Source organism: Tupaia chinensis, unplaced genomic scaffold, assembly GCF_000334495.1.
Source record: "Tupaia chinensis unplaced genomic scaffold, TupChi_1.0 Scaffold144909_1, whole genome shotgun sequence".
Lineage (NCBI taxonomy): Eukaryota > Metazoa > Chordata > Mammalia > Scandentia > Tupaiidae > Tupaia > Tupaia belangeri.
Genome location: NW_006204769.1, coordinates 1,458,313 through 1,480,047, shown reverse-complemented (window position 1 = coordinate 1,480,047; position 21,735 = coordinate 1,458,313). Strand labels below are relative to the sequence as shown.

Below are 21,735 nucleotides of genomic sequence, written 5' to 3'. Positions count from 1 at the left end.
TAGATGAGAAACTCTTTGTAGTTGAAAGCTACCTGTTGCTTTAGATAAGAGCTCCCAGCTAAAATGGTTAATCTTTCTCTGGACCCTCAGGTTTGTTCATCCTGTCCTCGCCAGTCTTTTTCCTTTTATAAACCCGTGGGTTTCTGCATTTTGTTTGCTGAGTCTGTCAATTAGTGAGTTCTTTTGTTTTATCTCTGAGTCTCTGTTATGTGGTGAATGTCCTGACTTTGCCTAGCATGAGTTAACTTTGGCCTGTAGCTTTAACAAGGGCTATTTACATAAAACTAGCCTTAAACTAACTTAGTCTACATATGCTTCTAATGCTAATTTGGTTTATACTAACTTAATCCATATGTTAATTTTGGCTTAAAAACAGACAGGTAGGGGAGTCTTAAACTTCCTGGTCCTCCTGTCAGTCTTAGGGAACCACATTCCTACAAGATCACTAATTGGCTTTATTGCAATGGTTGGGGGTGATGTTTTACCCTTACAGGGTACCGTAATAACAGTAAAACTCACGGCAGAGAAATTGAATACCGGCCAGTACAAGGACACAAGGGAGAGCTCGTAAACTGGGCCCTGCCTCAGTTCCTTCCCAGTCCAGGCCCTGCCTTAGAATGGGAGGCAGCATCCTTACCAGCTTGTGTTGCCTGCATGGCCCCGTCAGGAATTGATAATAAAGTGCATCGAAGGTGCAGGCAGTGACAGATTGTGACAACTACTTGCTGAACTGTTAGTAATGGACGGGTAGAAGGCGTTGTTTTCAGACTTCTTTCTCAAGAGGCAGCATGCTTAGAGAGATTAAGTACTGTGTGTGGTGTCACAGCTGGGAAAGAGATAAAGCCAAAACTTGAAGCCAGCATCTGGCCTTGATGATGTAATTTAGGGCTATTACGGCAGAGAGGAAGGAAGAGGAAAGAGTAGTGGGAGATTTGATAGGCAATACAGGAGTTAAAAGGAAAATATGTAAAAAATATTCTGAACATCAACTGTACAGTCAGCCGGATAATCCACATAAAGTCCTTGGCTGGCCTGTAGGCACCTCTCGATAAATGTTAGCTGCTACCATCATCATTTCCACTGTCTCCATCCACAGATACACAGCATGAACCTTGCTGTCCCAAAGTATCGAGGTTAATCAGATTATAGAAAATTGCGTTATTCTACACCTTTTCCCTCTACAATCCTAAGCATGTTTCTATCTTAACCCTAAATTTACCACTTATAATTTTATTTTATTTTTTTGAGAGAAATTTTTGCTATAGGGCGTGTGCACTCACCAGAGAGACAGAGAAGGACAGAGAGAAAGTGAAAACCTACCCCCCCCCCAGGGGGAATGGCTATCCTGCAATCCCTTCTCCATTCTCCTCTTGGGATTTTGGGCATGCATGTATCCCCGCCCAGCATGAGTTTCAAGCACCAGGTCTAGGACTTGAACTGCAGCCGGCCACATGGGAGTCCAGCACCTTAACCACTCTGTCACCTATGGTCCTTCCACTTATCATTAGATTTAACAAGGATTTATCAAGTACCCTCTGTATAACAGGTACATATTATTACTTATTTCTTTATTATTATTATTATTATTATTTTAAAATTTGCTAGAGGATGCAGGTGCTTATTGGAGAGAGAAAGAAGAGAAAGTGAGAAATCACTCCTTTGCGTCAGGGAGTGATCACACTACAATCCCCTCTCCATTCTTCTCTCATGATTTTTGGGCATGCACGCACATGTGCCTAGCGTGTTTTTCAAGCTGCCGGGTCCAGGACTTGAACAGAGCAGTGGGCCATGTGGGATCCAGCCACCTAAACCACAATGCCACCAGCTAGCCCTATTATTGCTTATTTCACCTGCAAGTATAATTTAGCTTTGCATTGTGGGCACATAGTAAGTGCTCAGAAATTTGTGGATGAATGAACAGATGGAGAATGGGATACCATTTGACTTCTGCTCTTCAGGGCTTGGTTTCCTCTGTGCACTTTTTCTGACTTCAGTCACTTGTACAGTCACTTTTGGTCACTTGTACTGGCCAGTTAAAGTTATCTTATGGACTTGTATCCCAGAACCGGCGAGATTCTCTGCCTCACTCAATGCTGGTTGGCACCCCTAATCAGAAGTCTTTTCTCCAACTAAACTGCTTTTCAGCTATTTTGTGTCCTTACCCTAATATAGTATCCTTCTTTATTCTTATTGTTTGCTTAAGCATGAGCAGAAAGAGCACACTGTTTTTTTTTTCTTTGTGAAGTTTATTTATTTTCATAATAGAGACCTTGTGCACATGCATGAGGGAGAAAGACGCACACTCGACAGGGTCCTGACACGCTGTGACCACCACTCACTCCAGCCCTTCAGCTTGGCAGGATTCTGGTTACACACACGTATGTCCAGCGTGCCTTCAGGCTGACCTGGAACCTGAACCCGTAGTCAGCCCAGTGGCTTCCAGTGTTGTAGATCAGTATGCTACCAACTGCACCACTAGTCTGGGCCTTTCATTATTCTTAAAATGAAGAGTCATCGGTAGTTTGACCTCTCCTCAAAGTACTAGGAGGCCCCTTCTTTCTCTCTTAAGATCATAAGACTTAGAACCTTTAGCAGACATTAGTGTATCTGCCATGGAACTATAGATGAGCTAAGGAAACAGGATGTGGAAACTGAGGCTCCAGGAGGTGAGTGAGTGAGCAAATGATCCCAGGGCTCTTGCTTTAGGACACCCCAATATCAGTGAACACAAGTAAAAATCCTTCCGTGGACTTCTTCCAGCGAGGCCATGGAGGGGTACTCCCACACAGCCTCTTCAATAAAATACAACCATTTTCTAAGTAACCTTGTGTTTCTCTGTGCTCAGCATGGACAAATTTTCTGGATAAACCTTCACTCTCTGCTCTTCGCCTCCCTCAGGTCACTCTGACTGCTGAGACTGAATGTAGCTACATTTCCTGGCCCCGGAAAAGTCTCCACCTGCTTCTGACCAAAGAGCGCTACATTTCCCGCCTCTTCTCAGTCCTGCTGGGCTATGACATCTCAGAGAAGCTCTACACTCTCAATGACAAGCTCTTTGCCAAGTTTGGGCTGCGCTTCGACATCCGCCTCCCCAGTCTCTACCACGTCCTAGGCCCCACTGCCCCAGACACAGGGCCAGAGTCTGAGAAAGATGATGAGGAAGTCCATGAACCGGCCGTGTCCCCTCCTCTGGCCACTCCCACATCTATTCGTCAAACTTCCCCTTGTTCTTCCCCTCCAGCTGCTACCAACCCTTCTGCACCTCCTTCACGGGCCAGGATGTCCAGGCCCGACAGCGGCATCCTGGGTGAGGACTCCACCAGTTTGGTGCTGGAGGATTTTGAGGAGGTGTCAGGATCAGAGTCGTTTATGGATTATAGGAGTGATGGGGAGTACATGAGGTGAGGGGAGAACTAACATGGGCACAGCCTCGGCCGCACGATCCTATGTAAGTACTCTGAAGGCAGCTGCCACACAGTCCTGCCAACAGCTAACCCAAACTCAGCTTGCGAGGGCAAAATCCCACTTTGATGGAGCCTCTCCTCTCAGGGGACTCACAGAGAAAGGCATTAACTCACCTTGGCATATAACAACTCACTCTGGGTGCATGCAAGGCCTGAAGAACTGTGTACAATTCATTCATTATTAATTGATTTTATTTTGCAAAATGGGCTGGTTGACATTGTGAGCAGGCAGATAAGTTGCTATATTTTTTTTTTCCCCAAAGTTGTGTTAAGGGATAAGGCAGTGGTTTAGGCTAAAGGGGATTTTGTTTGTGGCATACATTTTAAAGAAGAAAACAAGCTGGCATGATTCTCATTCCTAATGAACGCCTATCTGGCCGGAGAGTCAGTTCTGGATTTACCAAGTACCCTCTGTATGCTAGGTACATGGAATTGTTCGTTTCTTTAGTATTGTTTAACCATTGTTATTCCTCTGGACTGGGGAGGTATGCTGTTAAAATCACATACTTTAAAGGAGTTTGTGATAACAGCTAATAGTTCTGGGAGGAAGAGGTCCCTATCTTCCCTTCCTCTTTTCTGATGGAGACTGTGTTGGCCACTTGGGGAGAGAACTGGATGCTGCCCTGATGAAATGTTGACCCTAATGCTACAATCAGATAGGTATACAGCAGCCTGGCTCTCCCCAGCAGACCACACCTGTGGGAGGTAGGATGGACAGGAACCTGGGAGGGCCTCACAGCCAGGAGAGTGTATGAGAAAGGCTGAGCTATGGGAAGTTACGCTCACGTTCCCCTTGGCTTCTCTCCCAGGGCAGAGCGACATTTTCCATTAGGACTCCACCCAGCCACCATAGGCTCCATGTTCCAGAGCAATAACTCACTGTTCCCAATTTGGAAGGTATTTCCAAATATAGGGGGCCCTAAGAGACCTGCCATTCTTTGGGCAATGCCAACAAATTTCCTGAGAAATGAGCCCAGTGAGGAAGGCCTCCAGGGTACATGAAGTGAATGAGTGAATGTTTATTTTGAAAAACAATTTGTAAATCATGAAAAAAGTCAAGAGAGGTATATGACAACAAGTTAAGATGTTTGGTTTTAAATATATGGAATCTGTCATCTCCTGTGGTACCCATATTCTTAGAACCATAGTTGAGCTAATTCTGGGGCAGTTCTAAGGATCTGTCTAATACCCAGATCACTTTATTGATTTCTTGCGTTTGCATTGTCCACACGAAGCACTTCTTTCCCATTGTCCTATTTACCCCCATTCATGCAGACTAGTTCTGTCTTAAGGATCCCCCTCTGTGTAACCTGCCTGCCCACCCAGACACTCTCTTATCAACTCCTAGCACGTCTCTGTCTTTTTAGATTTTTTTTTCTGGTTTTCTTTTCTTTTCCTGCTTCTGTTTTTTCTTTCTTTTCTTTCTGATTTCTGCTTAGTCTTTGGTTGCCTCAGTTTGCTGCCTATTTGGGTAGGTGGTTCACCCTTTATTTTATGACAAGTCTCCACCCTACCCGGGTCCGTGGTTCTCTCCAATCAGAAGTTCTTTGAGACAAAGCCTTGCCAAGCCAGAAATTGGAGTCATCTGATTCCCCCACCCTGCGAACGGCCCTGCAGATGGGGTAGGTCTTGAACTGGCGGGTAAACCTGCCGGTGACCTTGTCCACCTCGGCTGCGTTCATCCGGACACGTGGTCTTTGGCGCGGATGAGGCGGTTGCTGGCGCAGCACTTCCGCCACGCGAGTTCAGCATCTGGAGGCCGCCCTTGCTGTCCCCGTCCCGTGCGGGCGGAGAAAGTCACTTTGCTGCTCTTGTGTCCCTTTTCTTCTTCAGTTTATTTCCGTCTCTCCACTTGTCTTCTCCCCTTTTATTGTTTATGTATTTAGCTCTCCTATTACCTTGTTTTCCATCTCCCTACTTTCCTGCCTTGCTTTATCTATTCTTCCTCTGAAACCACTTTGAGCCCCAGTCTTACAAGCTTTTAATCATAACACTACCAAAATCAGTACCTTTCCGCCTGTCTGTAAAGAAAATTATTCAAGGGACCAGCAGTTGGCGTAATGGCTATGTCACTGGACTCCCATGTAATAGACCACGGTTCCAGTCCCGGACCTGGTGGCTTAAACTCACACTGGGTGCGTGTGCATACGTGCCCAAGATCCCGAGAGGAGAATGGAGGAGAAGGAGTTGCAGCGTGGCCATCCTCCCTGGGGGGTGATTTCTATAGCAAAAACTTCTCCAAAAAAAAAAAAAAAATTCAAGTGAAGGTGTAAAAATGCCCAACTTTAGGAAACAGTATGGTGAACAAGAAGGAACCGGGACTTGGAGCCCAGGTCTGGCTCTGCTACTAAAGCAAATAGGTGACTTTTGCAAACCAGGAAGCTTGCTTTCTTCATTTGGGCGTGTTAGACCAGCTGTCCCCAAACCCTCTTGGACTGATGTGAGAAGACAAAGGACACGTTTTTCAGAGGTGGGAAAGAGCAGTCAGTCAGCAGTACAATGGACACGAGGCCCGGAACGACTGAGCGTCTTTCTTCAAGAACTCGCTGCTGTATGCCACTGTGATTTCTCTGCTGATGGGACTGTCCTCCTCTCCACTGGGTGGTGGGTCCTGCTTGACTAGAAGCTTCTTCTGTTCTATTCCTGTGAAGAATCTGTCCCCTGCCATGTGATTACAGTGCGGACGTTCGACATGAGTCTCTACGTCCTCAACCCTTAATACTGTCATATGAAATGCTTCTTTCCAAACTCAGCCTTTTCTGAAACTGAAGATGAGAAAACTGCTAATGTAACACACGTTCCAAAGTACTGGTATTTGCAATACAAAACCAGTAGGGTTGTTTTTTTTTTTTAATTTAAGTTTTATACACACACACACACACACACACACACATTTACTTTCAAATCATAGAGATTTCAGCCTCTGGCAATGGGATAATTTAACCTCAATTCTTTTCTGGAATTGTTTTGGGATGTTTAGTTTGACTTACTTGCCATCGAACTCCTTACCTACTGTAACGGACAAGTATATTCCCTTATGATTGTAGCAATTTATTGGTGTTTTCTTTACAAAGTAGGGCACAATTGACCATCTATAACCAAAATGTTAAGCTCGTGCTGTTCACCCCCGTATGGCACTAACACGAGTGGTGTGAAGCTGGCTGGCTTCTGATTGTTGGGAGTGAGTGACACAGCCTCATCACGCTGATCCCAGTGCTCGTCCCTCACACCAATCCAATTTAAGACCGACTAAAAATAGAGCTTCCACTGGAGCTTTTTTTTTTTTTTGAAGAGAACATTATTTTTTTTTTTAGTCAAATGGTACCCCAAATAAATGAAAATGGGTGCTGCTTTTCTTCATAGGCAAAGCAGAGCTACGGAATAAAGTATTCACACAGGGTGAGCACAATATTCACCAGATCCCATGTCATTCCTACCTGTACAATAATTTTTCATTTTAATTATAGGGGACCTCCCCGCAGCGGTCATCCTTGTGTCTTACTATAGGAGTCGCTCAATGAATAAGGGACTTTTTATTTCTTTTAATTTGCCAGAGGGCACGTGTGCTCAATGGGGAGAGACAGAGAGAGAGAAAGTGAGAAAGCACCCCCATAGGGCATGGTCATGCATCTGGCATGATTTTCAAGCTACAGGTCCAGAATTCAAATGACACAGCTGGCTTCGTGGGATCTAGCTGTCTTGGCCACCATGCCATGGGCTGGCCCGAAGGACTCATTTTTAAAAATGCATCTCTGAGGTGGTCTGTTAAGTTAAATAATAAGTCCATTATCATAGCTAAGTGACATTTGACCAATTTTTATGAAGTTTTAAAATTATTCTGAAAACTCCTATTTGAAAAGTAAATACCAGGGACCAGCAGATGGTATAATGCTTATGTCACTGGACTCCCATGTAGTCAACTGCAGTTCCAGTTCCAAATCCAGTGGCTTAAAACTCACTGGGCACATGTGCATGCTAGCCCAAAATCCCAAGAGGAGAAGGGAAGACAAGGGATTGCAGCTTGGCCATCACCCCTGGGGGGTGATCTCTTGCTTTCTGTTGCTCCAGCAAACGCACACGCCCTGTAGCAAAAATCTCTTTAAAAAAAAGAAAAGTAAATACCATATATTGTTTTCTTTCTTCCTACTATTTAAATATAGAAGGATAGACAGACTATCGTATGGAGGTCACTTGTGGTCAGGGAAGGAGCCCAATACTGGAACATAAAACCAAGGCCCAGAGAACCAATCCAGCAAAGGTTTACTGACCATCTAGTCCAAACACAGGCACTGCGTAAACACGTGACAAACAGCTGAAATAATCGAGGGTGTTTAATTTGCAAAAAAAGGGGCAAATGTAGTATCTTCACATTTCAAAAAGAATTCGAATTTGAATTTGATTTAATTTGGTGTAGTTCTTGTGGGCAGAAATCAAAGTAAAACTGACAATTTTCAGGAGAAAGATTTTAGCCAGTATTAATACTCCATTGCTCATGGAGCGGTGAGTTACTCACCCTGCAACCATATAGCTCCCAACTTTTCTATTTCTGTTTTACAGGCCTCATTTTCCTATTCCTCTCTGTAAAAATTAAAGAAGTATTGGGCTAGTCCCATAGCTTAGTGGGACCTAGATCCTACATATTCAAATGCGGTTTGAATTCTGGCCCTCGCAGCTTTAAAAATACTCTAGGCGCATATGCATGCATGCCCCAGATCCCAGCGGGAGGGAGAAATGGAGGAAAAGGGACTGCAGCATGACCATACCCCTTTAGAGGTACTTTCTCTCTCACTCTCTCTGTCTCTCCATCTTCCTCCAGCTCTCTCTGATGAGCACACACCCGCTCTGACAGTTAAAAAAAAAAAAGTGTTATAAAACTTAGCATTTTTAATGTAAGTTTCCTTTTTCTTTCTTTAACTCATTTAGAAGGGTTAAATAAGGAGTAGAGTTCTATAGATCGTTCATAAGAAGCAGCAAGAATAGATCTCTTGGGCTTCTCACCTATAAAATGAGAGGATTAGACTAAAAAAGCGGACTCACCGTAATGCTCCAGAATAAAGTGATTCAAAGGTGCAGCTGTGCCTACCATGTTAGGCACCAGGTACTGTTAACACATTGGGAGTTGGTGGAGGAAAAGGAAAAACTGAAAAGTACCCTGTGAAGTTGGGCAAGCTATTCAGAGCCATGATGCTGAAATCCTTCCTCTTCTTCCCCCCACAGCTTCTAGAACTCCTCTTCAGAGCCACCCTGAAGTTGTATCCAGGGGACAGGCCCCTTTGGCTCCAACCCACACTCCTGAACTTTGAGGATTCACGCTGTTCTTTCGCTCTGCAGCCAGCATAAATCTCTCCCGTGTTCACAGGACACTCGTATGCACACCATTCTCTTCACCCACCGCAAGGCTCACAGGGAAGGTGGGAGTGGACACAGAAGGTGCCAGCACTGCGGATGGGCCCTAAGTGACTTTTAGAAAGGCGCCCTCATGAGCCTTCCTTCCACAAGGCACCCCAAAGTGCAAAAGCACAGACTCCAACCATCACGAGCTGCAGAATTTTGAGCAAGTTACATAGTTTCTCTGAGCCTCACCTGCAAAGTAGGGGTTAAAAAGCCACCTCACAGGGTTGTCGTGAGGATCATGAGTTGATTTAGGTAAAGCACCTAGGATGTGACATGGCACCTAGTGAGCACTCAATAAATCACTCAGCTGTGCCTCCCTATACTGTTTCTTTGAATTGTCTGAAAGGATCAACGTGGTCAGCTATAAGTTTTCACTAGTGATCATTTCTCATTTTTTGATCAAGATTCAATTTATGGAGGCTGGCAGGTGGTGTGGTGTTTGAGGCACTGGACTCCCACATGGCCACCCATAGTTCAAATCCTGGACCCAGTGGCCTGAAAATCACAACAAATAAATAGACAAATAAATAAATAGATTTTTTTTTTCAGTTTATAGCAGTGAAAATTTAAAAACCTAGTTTCCCCTTTGGCTTTTAAGTTCAATTTACAAATCTCATTCTATTTATAAACCTAGCATTATAAACAATAGTTTTTAGGGGAATTTTCACAAACTTAGTTAACTAAGTTTCCTTAAACACTTAAAAGAGAGTTTTAAAATTGAACATATTCAATTTTCTTTTTTCCCTTAAATACTTCAACATATATTCCAGTTATCTATTACTGTGTAATACTCATCCATAAAATGCATTTCAATAGTCCTAATAATTCATTTTGCTCATGACTGTGAGCCTTGACTAGGCTCAGCAAGGCAGTTCCATGGCTTTCCATGCTTTTGCAGTCAGATAATGGCTGCACTCAAAAAGCATCTCAAAGGCATTTCCATTCCTCTGTGTGGGGCCTAGTCTGGGAAGGCTCAAACAGCTGAGTGCTGCAAGAACTGGGGAGCCTTGAGCATCTCTTTCTTTTCCAATAGTTTATTCTTTACTTTTTTCTATTTTTGCTGTATAGTTCTCATAGAGTGATATGATATATCATATAGCAATATGATATATCACAATTTATTTATTCATTCAACTATTGATTGGTGAGCATTTGGATAGTAAGTTTGAGACAATTGCAAATTGTGCTGCTGTGAATATTCTTATATATATCTTTTGGTATACCTATGTATACATCCTGAGTGTATACCTGGGAGAGGAATTACTGTGGCATTGGGTATGTATTGGTCAACTATAGTAAATACTGCCAGTTCCTAAGTGATTATGCCAATTTACATTCCTATTGGCAGTGTATGAGAGAGTTTCAATTGTTTCTCATTCTCCCCAAAAGTTGGTATTGTCTTTTTTTTTTTTTGTCTTTTTCATTTTAGTCATTTGGTCATACATAGCAGCATATTATTTATTGTGGTTTAATATTTATTTCCCTTATTAATAATAAGCTAAGTACCTTTTTATGGTTTTTGTGCCATATGGATATCTTGTATTGTAAAGTGTTTATACTAGTTTCTTGCCCATTTTTCTAATTGTTTGTATGCTTTATCTTATTGACTTAAAATAATTCTTTTTCTTAAAGAGATTTTTAAGAAAAAAAAATCTGGAGACACAGAGACAGAGAGAGAAAGAGAGAAATCAGAGAGAGGGGATGGCCATGCTATAGACTCTTCTCCACTCTCCTCTTGGGATTTTGGGCATCCACACACACGCACCCATCATGATCTTCAAGCCACCAGGTCTCAGACCATGGTCAGACACGTGGAAGTCCAGCACCTCACCACCAGGCCACCTGCTGGTCCTTTAAAACAATTCTTTAAAGATTCAAGTTAAAAGTCCTTTTTGGGGGGCCAGTAGGTGGTGTGGTGGCTAAGGTACTGGACTCCCACAAGGCCAACTGCAGTTGAAGTCTCAGACCTTGTGGCTTGCTTTCTCACTTTCCCTCTCAATCTCTATCTCTGATCAAACTGGAAAATAATAATAATAATAAATAAAGTTAAACGAAATAATTCTTTAAAAAGAAAGCCCTTTGTTGGATAAACACACAAACATTTAAATATATTCTCTTACTTTGTGGCTCTTTTTTGTTTCTCTAGATGATATCTATTGATGATCGTAAATTCTTAATTTCAATGTAGCAATTCATCAGTCTTTTCCTCCATGGTTAGTGTTTTCTGTGTCATATTTAAGAAATATTTCTCTCCTCTGAAGATATTCTCCTGTGTTACCTTCTAAATGATCTATGATTTAACATTTCTTGGCTATATCTACAATCAACCTGGATTTGGCTTTGCATATGGTATGAATTAAGGGTCAAGAGTTACTTTCCATGTTGATATCCAATTAACAGGATACTTACTGACATGAGTGTCCTGTTGCCACTAGTGTTTCGTGTCCCCTTTGTCATAAATCGAATATCCCTATAGGTATAGGTCTATTTCTGGATTTTCTATTCAGTAGTTCCATTGCTCTATTTTTCTGTTCTTCAGCAATGCCATCTGGTTCTAACTGGAGCTTGATAATAAGTTCTGATATCTGGTAGTCTTCATATTCTTTTTCAGGTCTTGATTACTCTTAGCCTTTTTTCTTTGTATTTCCTCATAAGTTTTAGAATCAGTGTGTCCATTTCAATACTAATAAATAAATCCTGCTGGCATTTTTATTAGAATCACATTTATACTATGGATCAAGTTGGTAAAGAATTTATTTAATATTCATTTATCAATCCGTGGACATGGTTTATCACTTCATTTATTTTGGTCTTCTGTATTTCTTCTCAGTGGTGTTCGGTAATTTTCCATATAGATGTGTTTGCATTTTTTAAAAAGATTTATTTCTAGGTATTTAATGAATTTGATCTGATTATAAATGCTACCATATAATATAGTTTTACCCTCTAATTACTTATTACTGCTATATATAAATACAATTGATTTTGTATCTTAAACTTCCATACAGTTGTCTTGATCAATTCACTTATCAATTCTAATCATTAATCCATGGAGTCTTTAGGATTTTTCATGGGTCATCTGTAAATAATGACAGCTTATTTCTTCATGTCTGATCTATACCTTCCTCTTCCTCCTTTTCTACCTTTCTCTCCTCTTCTTCCTTGGTGGGCTTGTCATATTGACCAGGACTGTCAGTACAGTGATGGAAAAAAAAAGGTGACAGAAAAAATCCTTCTCTCATATATGACATCAAGGAAAAACATTTACAGTATTTTACAACTAAGTTTAATTTATACTCTTAGGTTTCTATAGTACTCCTATCAGGTTAAAGTTCTCTTTTTTTATTACTGACATTCTAATTTTGTTATTATGAATAAGTGCTGAATTTTATCATATTATTTTTTCTGCAGTTATTATGATTCTTCTTTTATTCTGTTAATGTTGTGAGTTACATTAATAGAAATGTAAATTAAGACAACTTGTCATTCTCGTTACAAACCCATTTTATTCCTGGAATAAACCCAAGCTAATTATAATATATTTTTTTTTCTGTATTTCTGGACTTGGTTTGAAAATATTTTGTTTAAGATTTTTGCATCTATGCATCTTGTAGTAATACTGCCAGGTTTTGGTATCAAAATTATGTTGGCTTTGTAAAAGAAGTTAGAATGTTTTCTGTCACTCTCTCCTTATTAGTCTCTAAAAGAGATCTGTAAATCAAAATGTAGTTTTCAAATCCCACCCCACTTGCCTAAGCTTCTTCTCTCCCTCAGTTGCTCATGCCCAAATCCTTGGAGTCTTTCTATCAGTCCTGTCATTCTATCTTCAAAATATATCCTGAATCCAGCTCATCACTTCCACTGCCACGACTAATTTCAAGCTACCATTACCTCATACCTACATTAACATTGGTTGACTTGTAACTGTTCTTATTTCTCTCATCCCTCCTCCTCACACCGCAAAATAATAATTTAAACATGGGAGATAAATCATTTAAATATGAGAGATCTTCAAAAAGCTGTGGAGATGTATATTATGACAAAAACTATACATGGATTTTCAATTTTTTTTAATGGTTTTTGAAAGGAGAAGTGAGAAATTATCACCCATGGGGATGGCTACTCCACAATCCTTTCTCCTTTGTTTCTCCTTTCGGGATTTTGGGCACACATGCACACATGCCTGGTGTGAGTTTAAGCCACCAGGTCTAGAACTCGAACCATAGTCAGCCGTATGGGAGTCTAGCACCTTAACCACTACACCATCTGCTGACCCTGGATTTTCAATTTTGTGTTATCAATTTTAATGCCACTTTTTCTCAAACTTTTTGAAGTCCCTTCACATAAGATTTCATCATTCTCTAGCTCAAAATTTCAAATGACTTCCTATTACTCTTAAAGTTCAAACTTCTTCCTATGACATATTAGTCACTATTAGCTTATTATTGCTTAATACCACAAAGATTTATTTCTTACTCAAAGTCTACTTAGATCCTGTATGACTCAAGAGGCCAGTTGTTCTTTATGTTGCAAGTCAATGATTCAGTCAACTTTGAATCAGTCTCTGTCATCTGGGGGAAGAAACAGCATGGCATTCCTCTGCTAGCTTATTTATGCTTTGACCTAAAGTAATACCACTCATTTCTGCCCACTGATTAGAAATAGTCACATGAACCCACTTAATCATTGTTGGGTTTTATTGATTAAAGGGAAATGTGGGGGTGCAAATGGAATGTTTGATGAGTATTAGTCTTCTGGACACTTACGACCCATAATCCCTACTTGCCTGTCTTTCCACTGTATTTCATTCTGCTCCACTCTCACTCGTCATGTTCCAGCCACACTAGTCTTTTTGCTGTTCCTCAAGCATATCTACTTCCTTTCCATATTAAGGCCTTTGCAGTTGTTCTTTCACGTGGAATGCTTTCCACTCACATTCTTTTGCCTGGCTTCCGCTCATTCAGTTCTCAGCTCAAATATCACCAGCCCAGCTATGATACCCACCTTATCTCACCATCACTCTCTGTTTTCTTGCTCTGCTTGGACACTCAGAGCCTAATTCTCTCTTTCCTCTTCTTTGAGGATTCCAATTATGTGCTTGGTAAGACTTATGTGTCCCATATGGCTCTTAGGTTCTTTTTTATTTTTTTCTGAAATTGTATTGTATATATATCACGTACTTCACAGTAGAAGGCCAACTGAACTTCAGAAATTCAAATAGCTTTCTTGTCAACCGTTGAAGGCCATTGTGAAATAAGTGATATAATAACCAACAACAAAACCACATTGTATATTGTAAGTCGAGACTCAACATTACCTGGTGTGGTGCCACTTCCTGACCTAGAGAGTCACCAAGGGAGAGCTGTCCTTCCATACCTGTGTTATATAGCAGTGGCTCTTCAGGAAGAGGAGCTCTTCTATTTTTTTTTTTTTTTTTGTATCAGACCTTACATGGAAGTTGTGCTTTCATTACATAATGATAGATGTAAGGCAAAAGACATTTGGATTTTGGTAAGGTTTTTAGATAAAGTTATAAGTTTTAAAAATTAACCACAATACGACCAGCGGATGGCGTAGCAGTTACATCACTGGACTCCCACATAGTTGACTATGGTTTGAGTCCTGGACCTGGTAGCTTGAAACTCAGACCTGGCATGGGTGTGTGCGTACCCAAGATCCCAGGAGGAGAATGGGAGGAGAAGGGATTGCTGCATGGACATGCCCCCTGGAGGGGGGATCATTTCTCACTTTCTCTCTCACTGTCTTTGTGTCTCTCTCTCTTCAGCAAGTGCACACACCCTAAGACAAAAAAACTCTAAAAAAAATAAGCACAATAATATCTTTGTATATGGAAAAATGTCATTGCATATATGTACAAAGCACTTAGTCTACAGAAATGCTTGACATGATAGGAATTGTGGGTCTCTTACAGTAAATCCGCACTAGAGTTGTCTGCTTATGTGAAAAGAAAATGTGCTGATTTTAACAATATTTTTTAAAAAGACTGACATACAGTCAGATTTGCTCTAAGAAGAGGGCAGTAAACACCTTTTTATCTCATGAATCATTCCTAAATATCCATTTCTGTCAAACAGTATGTTGGAAACCACATTCTTCACTATGTGAATCATTCATGGTCTCTTCCCTCAACAAGCTCAAGATGTAGAAAAGGAAATACACAAATTACAGGCCCCATCCTCATCTCCCCATGAAGACCTTATTAAGTCAAGCTCCCTGGGCCTGACTCTTTGGAGGATTAATCTTTTCTCAGAAGACATCTCAGGCCCTTGTGTAAATAGACATCTTATGGCTCATAAATAGTTTAAGATAAAGCTGATCTCTGCTGCATACACAAATAAGCCAGTCAGTTGTGGAAAGTGTAATATGAGTGGTTGAAACCACTATACGAGCCTTGGAAGTTTAACAGAAGATGTCATTTCCTATTGCTGAGATCAGGAAGGGTTCAGGAGGAAGTGGACTTTGAATGGTGCCTTAAAAGACAGTTTGGAAAAACAGAAGCATTCAAAGTGAAAAGAATGACTCTTAGTGACCAGTTGTGGAACCTGAGCTGTAATTGGAAGGCAAATGGGAAATGAGCAGAGAAATGATGTACTTGGAGTCGGCAGGTGGCATGGTGGTTAAGGACGCTGAGCTCCCACATGGCTGACTGCAGTTCGTGTCCTGGACCTGGCAGCTTGCTTTCTTAAGTTCACTCTCTCTCTCTCTCACTCCATCTCTAGTGAAATTAAAAGTAAATAAAGAAAGAAAGAAAGAAAGAAAGAAAGAAAGAAAGTTAAATAAAATAAGTCTTTTTTTTAAAAAAAGAAAGAAATGGTGTTCTCCAAAGAGCTTATGAGAATAGTGTCAGTGCATACCCCTACACCAGGCAAGTGCAGCTATTTCATAAATATTCACGTCCTGATGGACTTGAGTAGCAAGAACAAGGAGAGCAGCTGAGGCCACTAAAGTGGAAGATCAAGAACAAGAACCAGACAATGACAACCAGAACTGAGAGAGAAAACCCGTGAGAGACTCTGGGAAGGAAAGCTAGTCCACTTCAGAGGCTCTGCACTTTCTTCCCCTTATATTCTTGACACCCTGGTTTCCTGTAGACTCCCACACAAATCCTGAAGTCAGCAGTTTCACTTCTAACTGCCATTGAACTTATACACTGACGTATTTCCCACTCAAACATGTATCTGGAGATCATGAGACTTGATTTCACTTCTGTGACATGATTCTTCTTGAAAGTGTCCTTTTCTGCACAGCACATGATACCGACAGCCACATGATGGCTCCATTTCACTTGGATCCCAAGACACACTTGAACACAAATAAGACTGATCTAGCCGGTAAACTGAACCTTGGCTCAGTGACCTGGAATTATGGAATTATTCTCTACCTCTAGGCCCTCTGCCTGAAAACCTGTTCATAATTCAGAACTAATACAAATGTCCCCTCCCTATTAGCACTGACCACTTCTCTCCAGGATTCTCACAGTCCTCTGGGACCATATCCTTCAGTTCTAGGCACTTAAAGGCTGGTGGATTCTTACATATTATTCTTAGTACCTCACAACAGTGCCACATGCTTGGTATTTTTTTGGTAGTTGTTAAATGTTTGTTAAACGCAGCTGCTATTAGTGGAATGATTCATGCCCTTCCCCCTCCACCATAAATAAGGTTAACATTTGGGGTTTTAGAGACTTTTAGAGCCACTTTCCAGTCATCTTTTGCTACTCCTTCCTATTCAAGCCAGGACCTTAGCTCTTTGGTATCTGAGAAAGGAGGTCATTTCTATGTGGTTTCTCCAGACTATGCTAAGTTGCTTGAGCCTGATGGCTCCCATCTTAGTGTTTGGAAAGCTTAGTGTTTTGTGAGATTCATTATTTTTCTGAAGGATGGGTTGAACAGAGTTGCAGAGTTGGAAAAGGATGCAAGGCACTGATGTCATGTTTTTCTATTGCTGAGTTCAAGGTGAGCTCACAGAACTCCAGTAGCTCTCACAAGGGGCTTCCTCCCTCTTAGAGCTTATAATGTGCAAAGAGTACTCACAGTATACTTCCTCCCTCTTGGAATTCACGGTGTGCAGAGCTGAGCTGAACCGAGTTAAGGCCATCAGGGCTGAGCTGAGCAGGGCTAACTAGCTAAACAGGTGCTCCCTTTCTCGTAAAGGGGCTGCAGACAATAGTGGCTCATTATCCAAACCAAACTGTTGCATATACACATGGAGAGTATATGGCAATGATGGGAAACAGCAAAGTCATAATTACATAACATGTACACAAGCAGTATAACTAATAACAAGTTGTTTACTCTATGGCCTTCAAACATGATAATATAGGAAGTAGGGAGCCAGACTAAACCATCCTGACTCCATTTTCACTACACTTAGCCTTCACATCTCCTTCCTTCCTCAAGTAATCTGAGAGGAAAATACTGGCTACTCCTCTTTTACTCTTTTTTTTCCCCCTCTTTTTCCTGAATTTATTCTCTTACAACCTGGTTCCTTCTTATTCACCCATTAGATTCTATTTTCTTCTCTTTCTCTCTCCTTCAAAATCTCTTAAATTACTGTAACATGTCTTTTCTTCATAACAAACATAAACATATTTTAAAAATTCTTGCATTTATATTCTATTGCTTTTTTAAATGCCCCCCAGAGGGGGAGAATCATGAGAAAGAGAGAAAACACCCTGCAATGGTGTGTGGTCATGCCACAATCCCTTCTCCATTTTTCCATCCTGTCAGGATTTGGGGCATTGTCTACATGAGAATTCATTATGCTACCTTTCTCATTTTGTATGTATTTTAAATGCTTCTAAATGAAAAGATAAAAGTAAATTATAGTATATTACTTATATACGTAAATTCCCACACACATACATATATATAATATATATGATGACTATATCCATGGCTGACCAGTTAAAACGGAATTTTTGGATGCAATGGGCTTAGCATATGTAGAGCCACCCAGAGATTCTGAGGGTTGAGATGAGTACAAAGGGAAATAAAAATCATTGAAATTATTATAGAAATGGTCTCTGTACTATGAGCTTTTGATGTAATGTCAAATCGATACCCCTGGAATGTTTATCCACATTTAAATAATTAATTAAACACTCCTAGGGTAGTGACTGAAGCATTCATACATCAGTGTGTGTGTGCTGAAGTATTTTAAAATAAATTATGGGCCACCAATATTGATACATGGTGGCTCTTTTTATTATTTTCCCTCTAATATATGTGTTTCTAAGGGAAAAGTCCTTCCCATCTTCTTTGTATTTAGTCTCGGCCCCTAACACATAATCAAACACCTTGACATTACCAGTAAATGTGTGATAAATATTAATACTTTTTTATAATTAAAAAGTAAAGGAGATAGGAATGATATGAGTAGACACTGGACTAAGACATTCTGTCAATAGGACAATAGGGCTTGGAATCAAAACTCTGGACCCAGACTGCTTAGAGGAGACTTGCAGCTCTGCCACTTAGCTTGATATCATTGTCTACATATTGGACTGCCCTTTCCAAGATATTTACCCAGATTTCTTTTCACCTTTCTTTCTCTGGTTTTCCCGAAAATAACAATCAGTCTGGCTTAGGCCTGAGTAGATGCTAAAGACCTTGAGTATCAAGGCAGCAGCAGAAGACAGGAAAGTATATTTACTTTCACATACATGCTGTTGCTTGTTTATCTTCGAAAGGTTATTAAAACTCACATTCACATGTAATAAAGAATCACAGTAGTTAAAATTCCATACAAGTAAAATATGCATTTGGAAGTATAATACATATAGATCGACTGGGCTTTTCTATGACTGACTTTAGGCAATCCCTTTAACCTTTCTGAGCCTTGGCTTTTTCCTCTGACACTCTATGGCTTCATGACAAAATTATAAGTTTTACTTAAAGAACACAATCATAATAATTATGGTGGAAAATGCCGCTGGGGCTCAAGATTTCTTTTGGAAAAGTGTAAGAGAAAATTCAAGGAAGAAAGATAAGTGTCCATTCACACATGTTTCTGAATTCCAGGTTAAAAAGTTGAGTAAGCCCTTATTTTTAAAAACATTAGAAGTATCCCATGAAAATTTTGGAACTGGAGAATAATAGTTTAAAGTCTTTGGAAGGAATTATCTGGCATAAGAAAATACTAGAGGAGAAGAAATCAGAGACCACTGTGAATAGCAGTATAATTAACATGGGAATGCAGATACCTCTTTGCACACTAATTTCTTTTCCTTTGGATGTATGCCTGATAGTGGGCTACTGAATCATAAAGCAGTCCTATTTTTGGTTTTTTGAGGAACTGCCGTACTGTTGTTCATAATGGCTCTACTAATTTACATTTATACCAACAGTGCACAAGAGTTTCTCTCTCTGCATTCTCACTGACACTTGTCTGTTTCTTTTTGACACTAGCCATTTTAACTGGGATGAGATGATACCTCATTATAGTTATGATTTGTATTTCTCTGGCAATGATGTTGAACACTTTTCATCTATTTGTTGACCATTTGTTGTTTTCTTTTGTGAACTGTATGTTCATATTGCCCATTTTTAACGTAATTAGTAGTGCTTTTTGTTGATTGGTTAGTTGGTTGGTTAGTTGGTTTTCTGCTGGTGAGTCATTGATTTCCTTAGACATTCTGGCTATTACTTTCTTGTCAACTGTATAGCTTGAAAATATTTTTCCCCATTCTTCAGGTTGTCTCTTCACTTCTTTGACTATTTCCTTAACTAAACAGAAACTCTTTAACTTACTGTAATTCCATTTGTATATTTTTGCTTTTGCTGCCCATGCTTTTGAATTCTTATTTTAACAGTCTTTGCTCAAACCAATGTCCTGAAAATTTTTTCCTACATTGTCATCTAGTAATTTTATAGTTTTGGGTCTTATGTTTAGATTTTCATTTATTTTGAATTAATTTTTGTATATGGTGAGAGACAGAGGTCTAGTTTTATTTTTCCTCTTGCATATGGACATTCAAATTCTCAGAATAATTTATTGAAGAGATTATCCCTTCCTTGATGAATTTTTTTTTTTTGGGAGAGGTTTTCACTATAGGGCACGTGCGCTCGCCAGACAGAGAGAGGGACAGAGAGATAGAAAGTGAGAAATCACCCCCCACGGGGGATGGCCACGCCTCAATCCCTTCTCTTCCATTCTCCTCCCGGAATCTTGGGCATGCACGCACACGTGCCTGGCAAGAGTTTAAGCAGCCGGGTCCAGGACTCAAACCGCAGTCGACTACATGGGAGTCCAACGACATAGCCATTACACTAACTGCTGATCCCCTTGATGAATATTTTTGGGACCATTATCAAAAAATCATTTGGTTGGACCAGTGGGTGGCATGATAGTTGGGGCACTGGACTCCCGCATGGCCAATCACAGTTCAAGTCATGGACCTGGTAGCTTGTTTTCTCACTCTTCTCTTTCTGTGTGTGTCTTTCTACAGTCAAATTGAAATAATAATAATAATAAAATTAAATAAATTACTCTAACAAAGTCAGTTGGCTGTACACATGTGGGATTTCTTTGTTTCTGTTTTTTTTAGCTTTGCTATAGGGTATGTGTGCTCACCAGAGAGACAGGGGTGGGGGAGTAGTGAGAAATCACCCACAGGGGGATGGCCACACTGCAATCCCTTCTTCTCCATTATCCTCTTGGGATTTGGGGTGCATATATACCTGGTGTAATTTTCAAGCCACTGATCCAAGACTTGAACCACGTAGTGGGCCATGTAAGATCCAGCATCTTAATCTCCATGCCATCTGCTGGCCTCATGCATTTATTTTCTGGTTTCTCTATTCTGTTCCATTGGTCCATGTGTCTGTTTTTGTCACAGTACTATGTTGCTTTGGTTATAAATGTGTTGTATATTTTGAAGTCATAGTGTAATACTTCCAGCTTTGCTCTTTTGATCCCAGGATTCCTTTAGCTATTGGGGGTCTTTTGTGATTCCATACAAATTTTATGATTGTTTTATCTATCTCTGTGAAGATGTTAATGACATCTTGATAAGAATTGTATTGAATATGTAGATCACTGTGGGTAATACAGACATTTTAACAGTATTAATTCTTCCAATCCATCAACATGGGATGCATCTCCATTTTTCTGGGTGGTCTTCAATTCTTTCATCAGTGTTTCATAGTTTTTATTGTAGAGATATTTCACCTCCTTAGTTAAATTTATTCCTAAGCATTTTTAAAAGATATTTATTGTTTTTGGTAGTTATTATAAATGTGATTGCTTTCTTGATTTCTTTTTCAGCTAGTAATTTATTCGTTTACATGAATGCCATAAATATTCATATGTTGGTTTTATATCTTGCAACTTTATTCGATTCATTTATTAGTTCTAAAATATTTTGGTGGGGGTCTTATATTTAGAGAGAGATTTTTTTTTCTTTCTTTGCTATAGGGCACATGTGCTCACCAGAGAGACAGAGAGACAGAAAGTGAGAAGTCAGCCCCCACCCAGTGTAGGTATGGTCATGCTGCAATCCCTTCTTCATTCTCCTCTCAGAATTTGGGACATGCATGCATAAGTACCCAGCATAAATTTTTAGCTGCCAGGTCCAGGACTTGAACCGTGGTCAACTGTGTGGGAGTCCAGTGATATAACCATTATGCCATTTGCTGGTCCCTGATAAAATCTTTAGGTTTTTCTATACATAGACCATGTCATCTGCAAACAGATAAAATTTGACTTCCTCCTTAACAATTTGGATGCCCTTAATTTTTTTCTCTTGCTTCAGCTAAAACGTCCAGTATTGTGTTGAATAAGAGAGAAAGAAGTAGACATCCTTGTCTTGTTCCAGTTCTTAGAGGAAAAACTTTCAACTTTTCCCCATTTGGTA

The 21,735-nt window shown here is 40.3% G+C and overlaps 1 protein-coding gene across 2 annotated transcripts in view; it reads left to right on the top strand.

Annotated features, from left to right (window-relative positions):
• Nucleotides 1-9,308, top strand: part of POPDC2 (popeye domain cAMP effector 2) — a 23,314-nt gene extending 14,006 nt beyond the window's left edge. Inside the window, exons 3-4 of one of the 2 annotated variants that reach the window (XM_006167640.3) lie at nt 2,899-3,448; nt 8,682-9,308. In XM_006167640.3, the coding sequence (XP_006167702.1) occupies nt 2,899-3,405 (507 nt within the window). In that variant the 3' untranslated portion in view covers nt 3,406-3,448; nt 8,682-9,308. The remainder of the gene's footprint in view (nt 1-2,898; nt 3,449-8,681) is intronic. The other variant, XM_006167641.3, reaches the window with a different exon arrangement.
• Nucleotides 9,309-21,735: the final 12,427 nt, after the last annotated feature.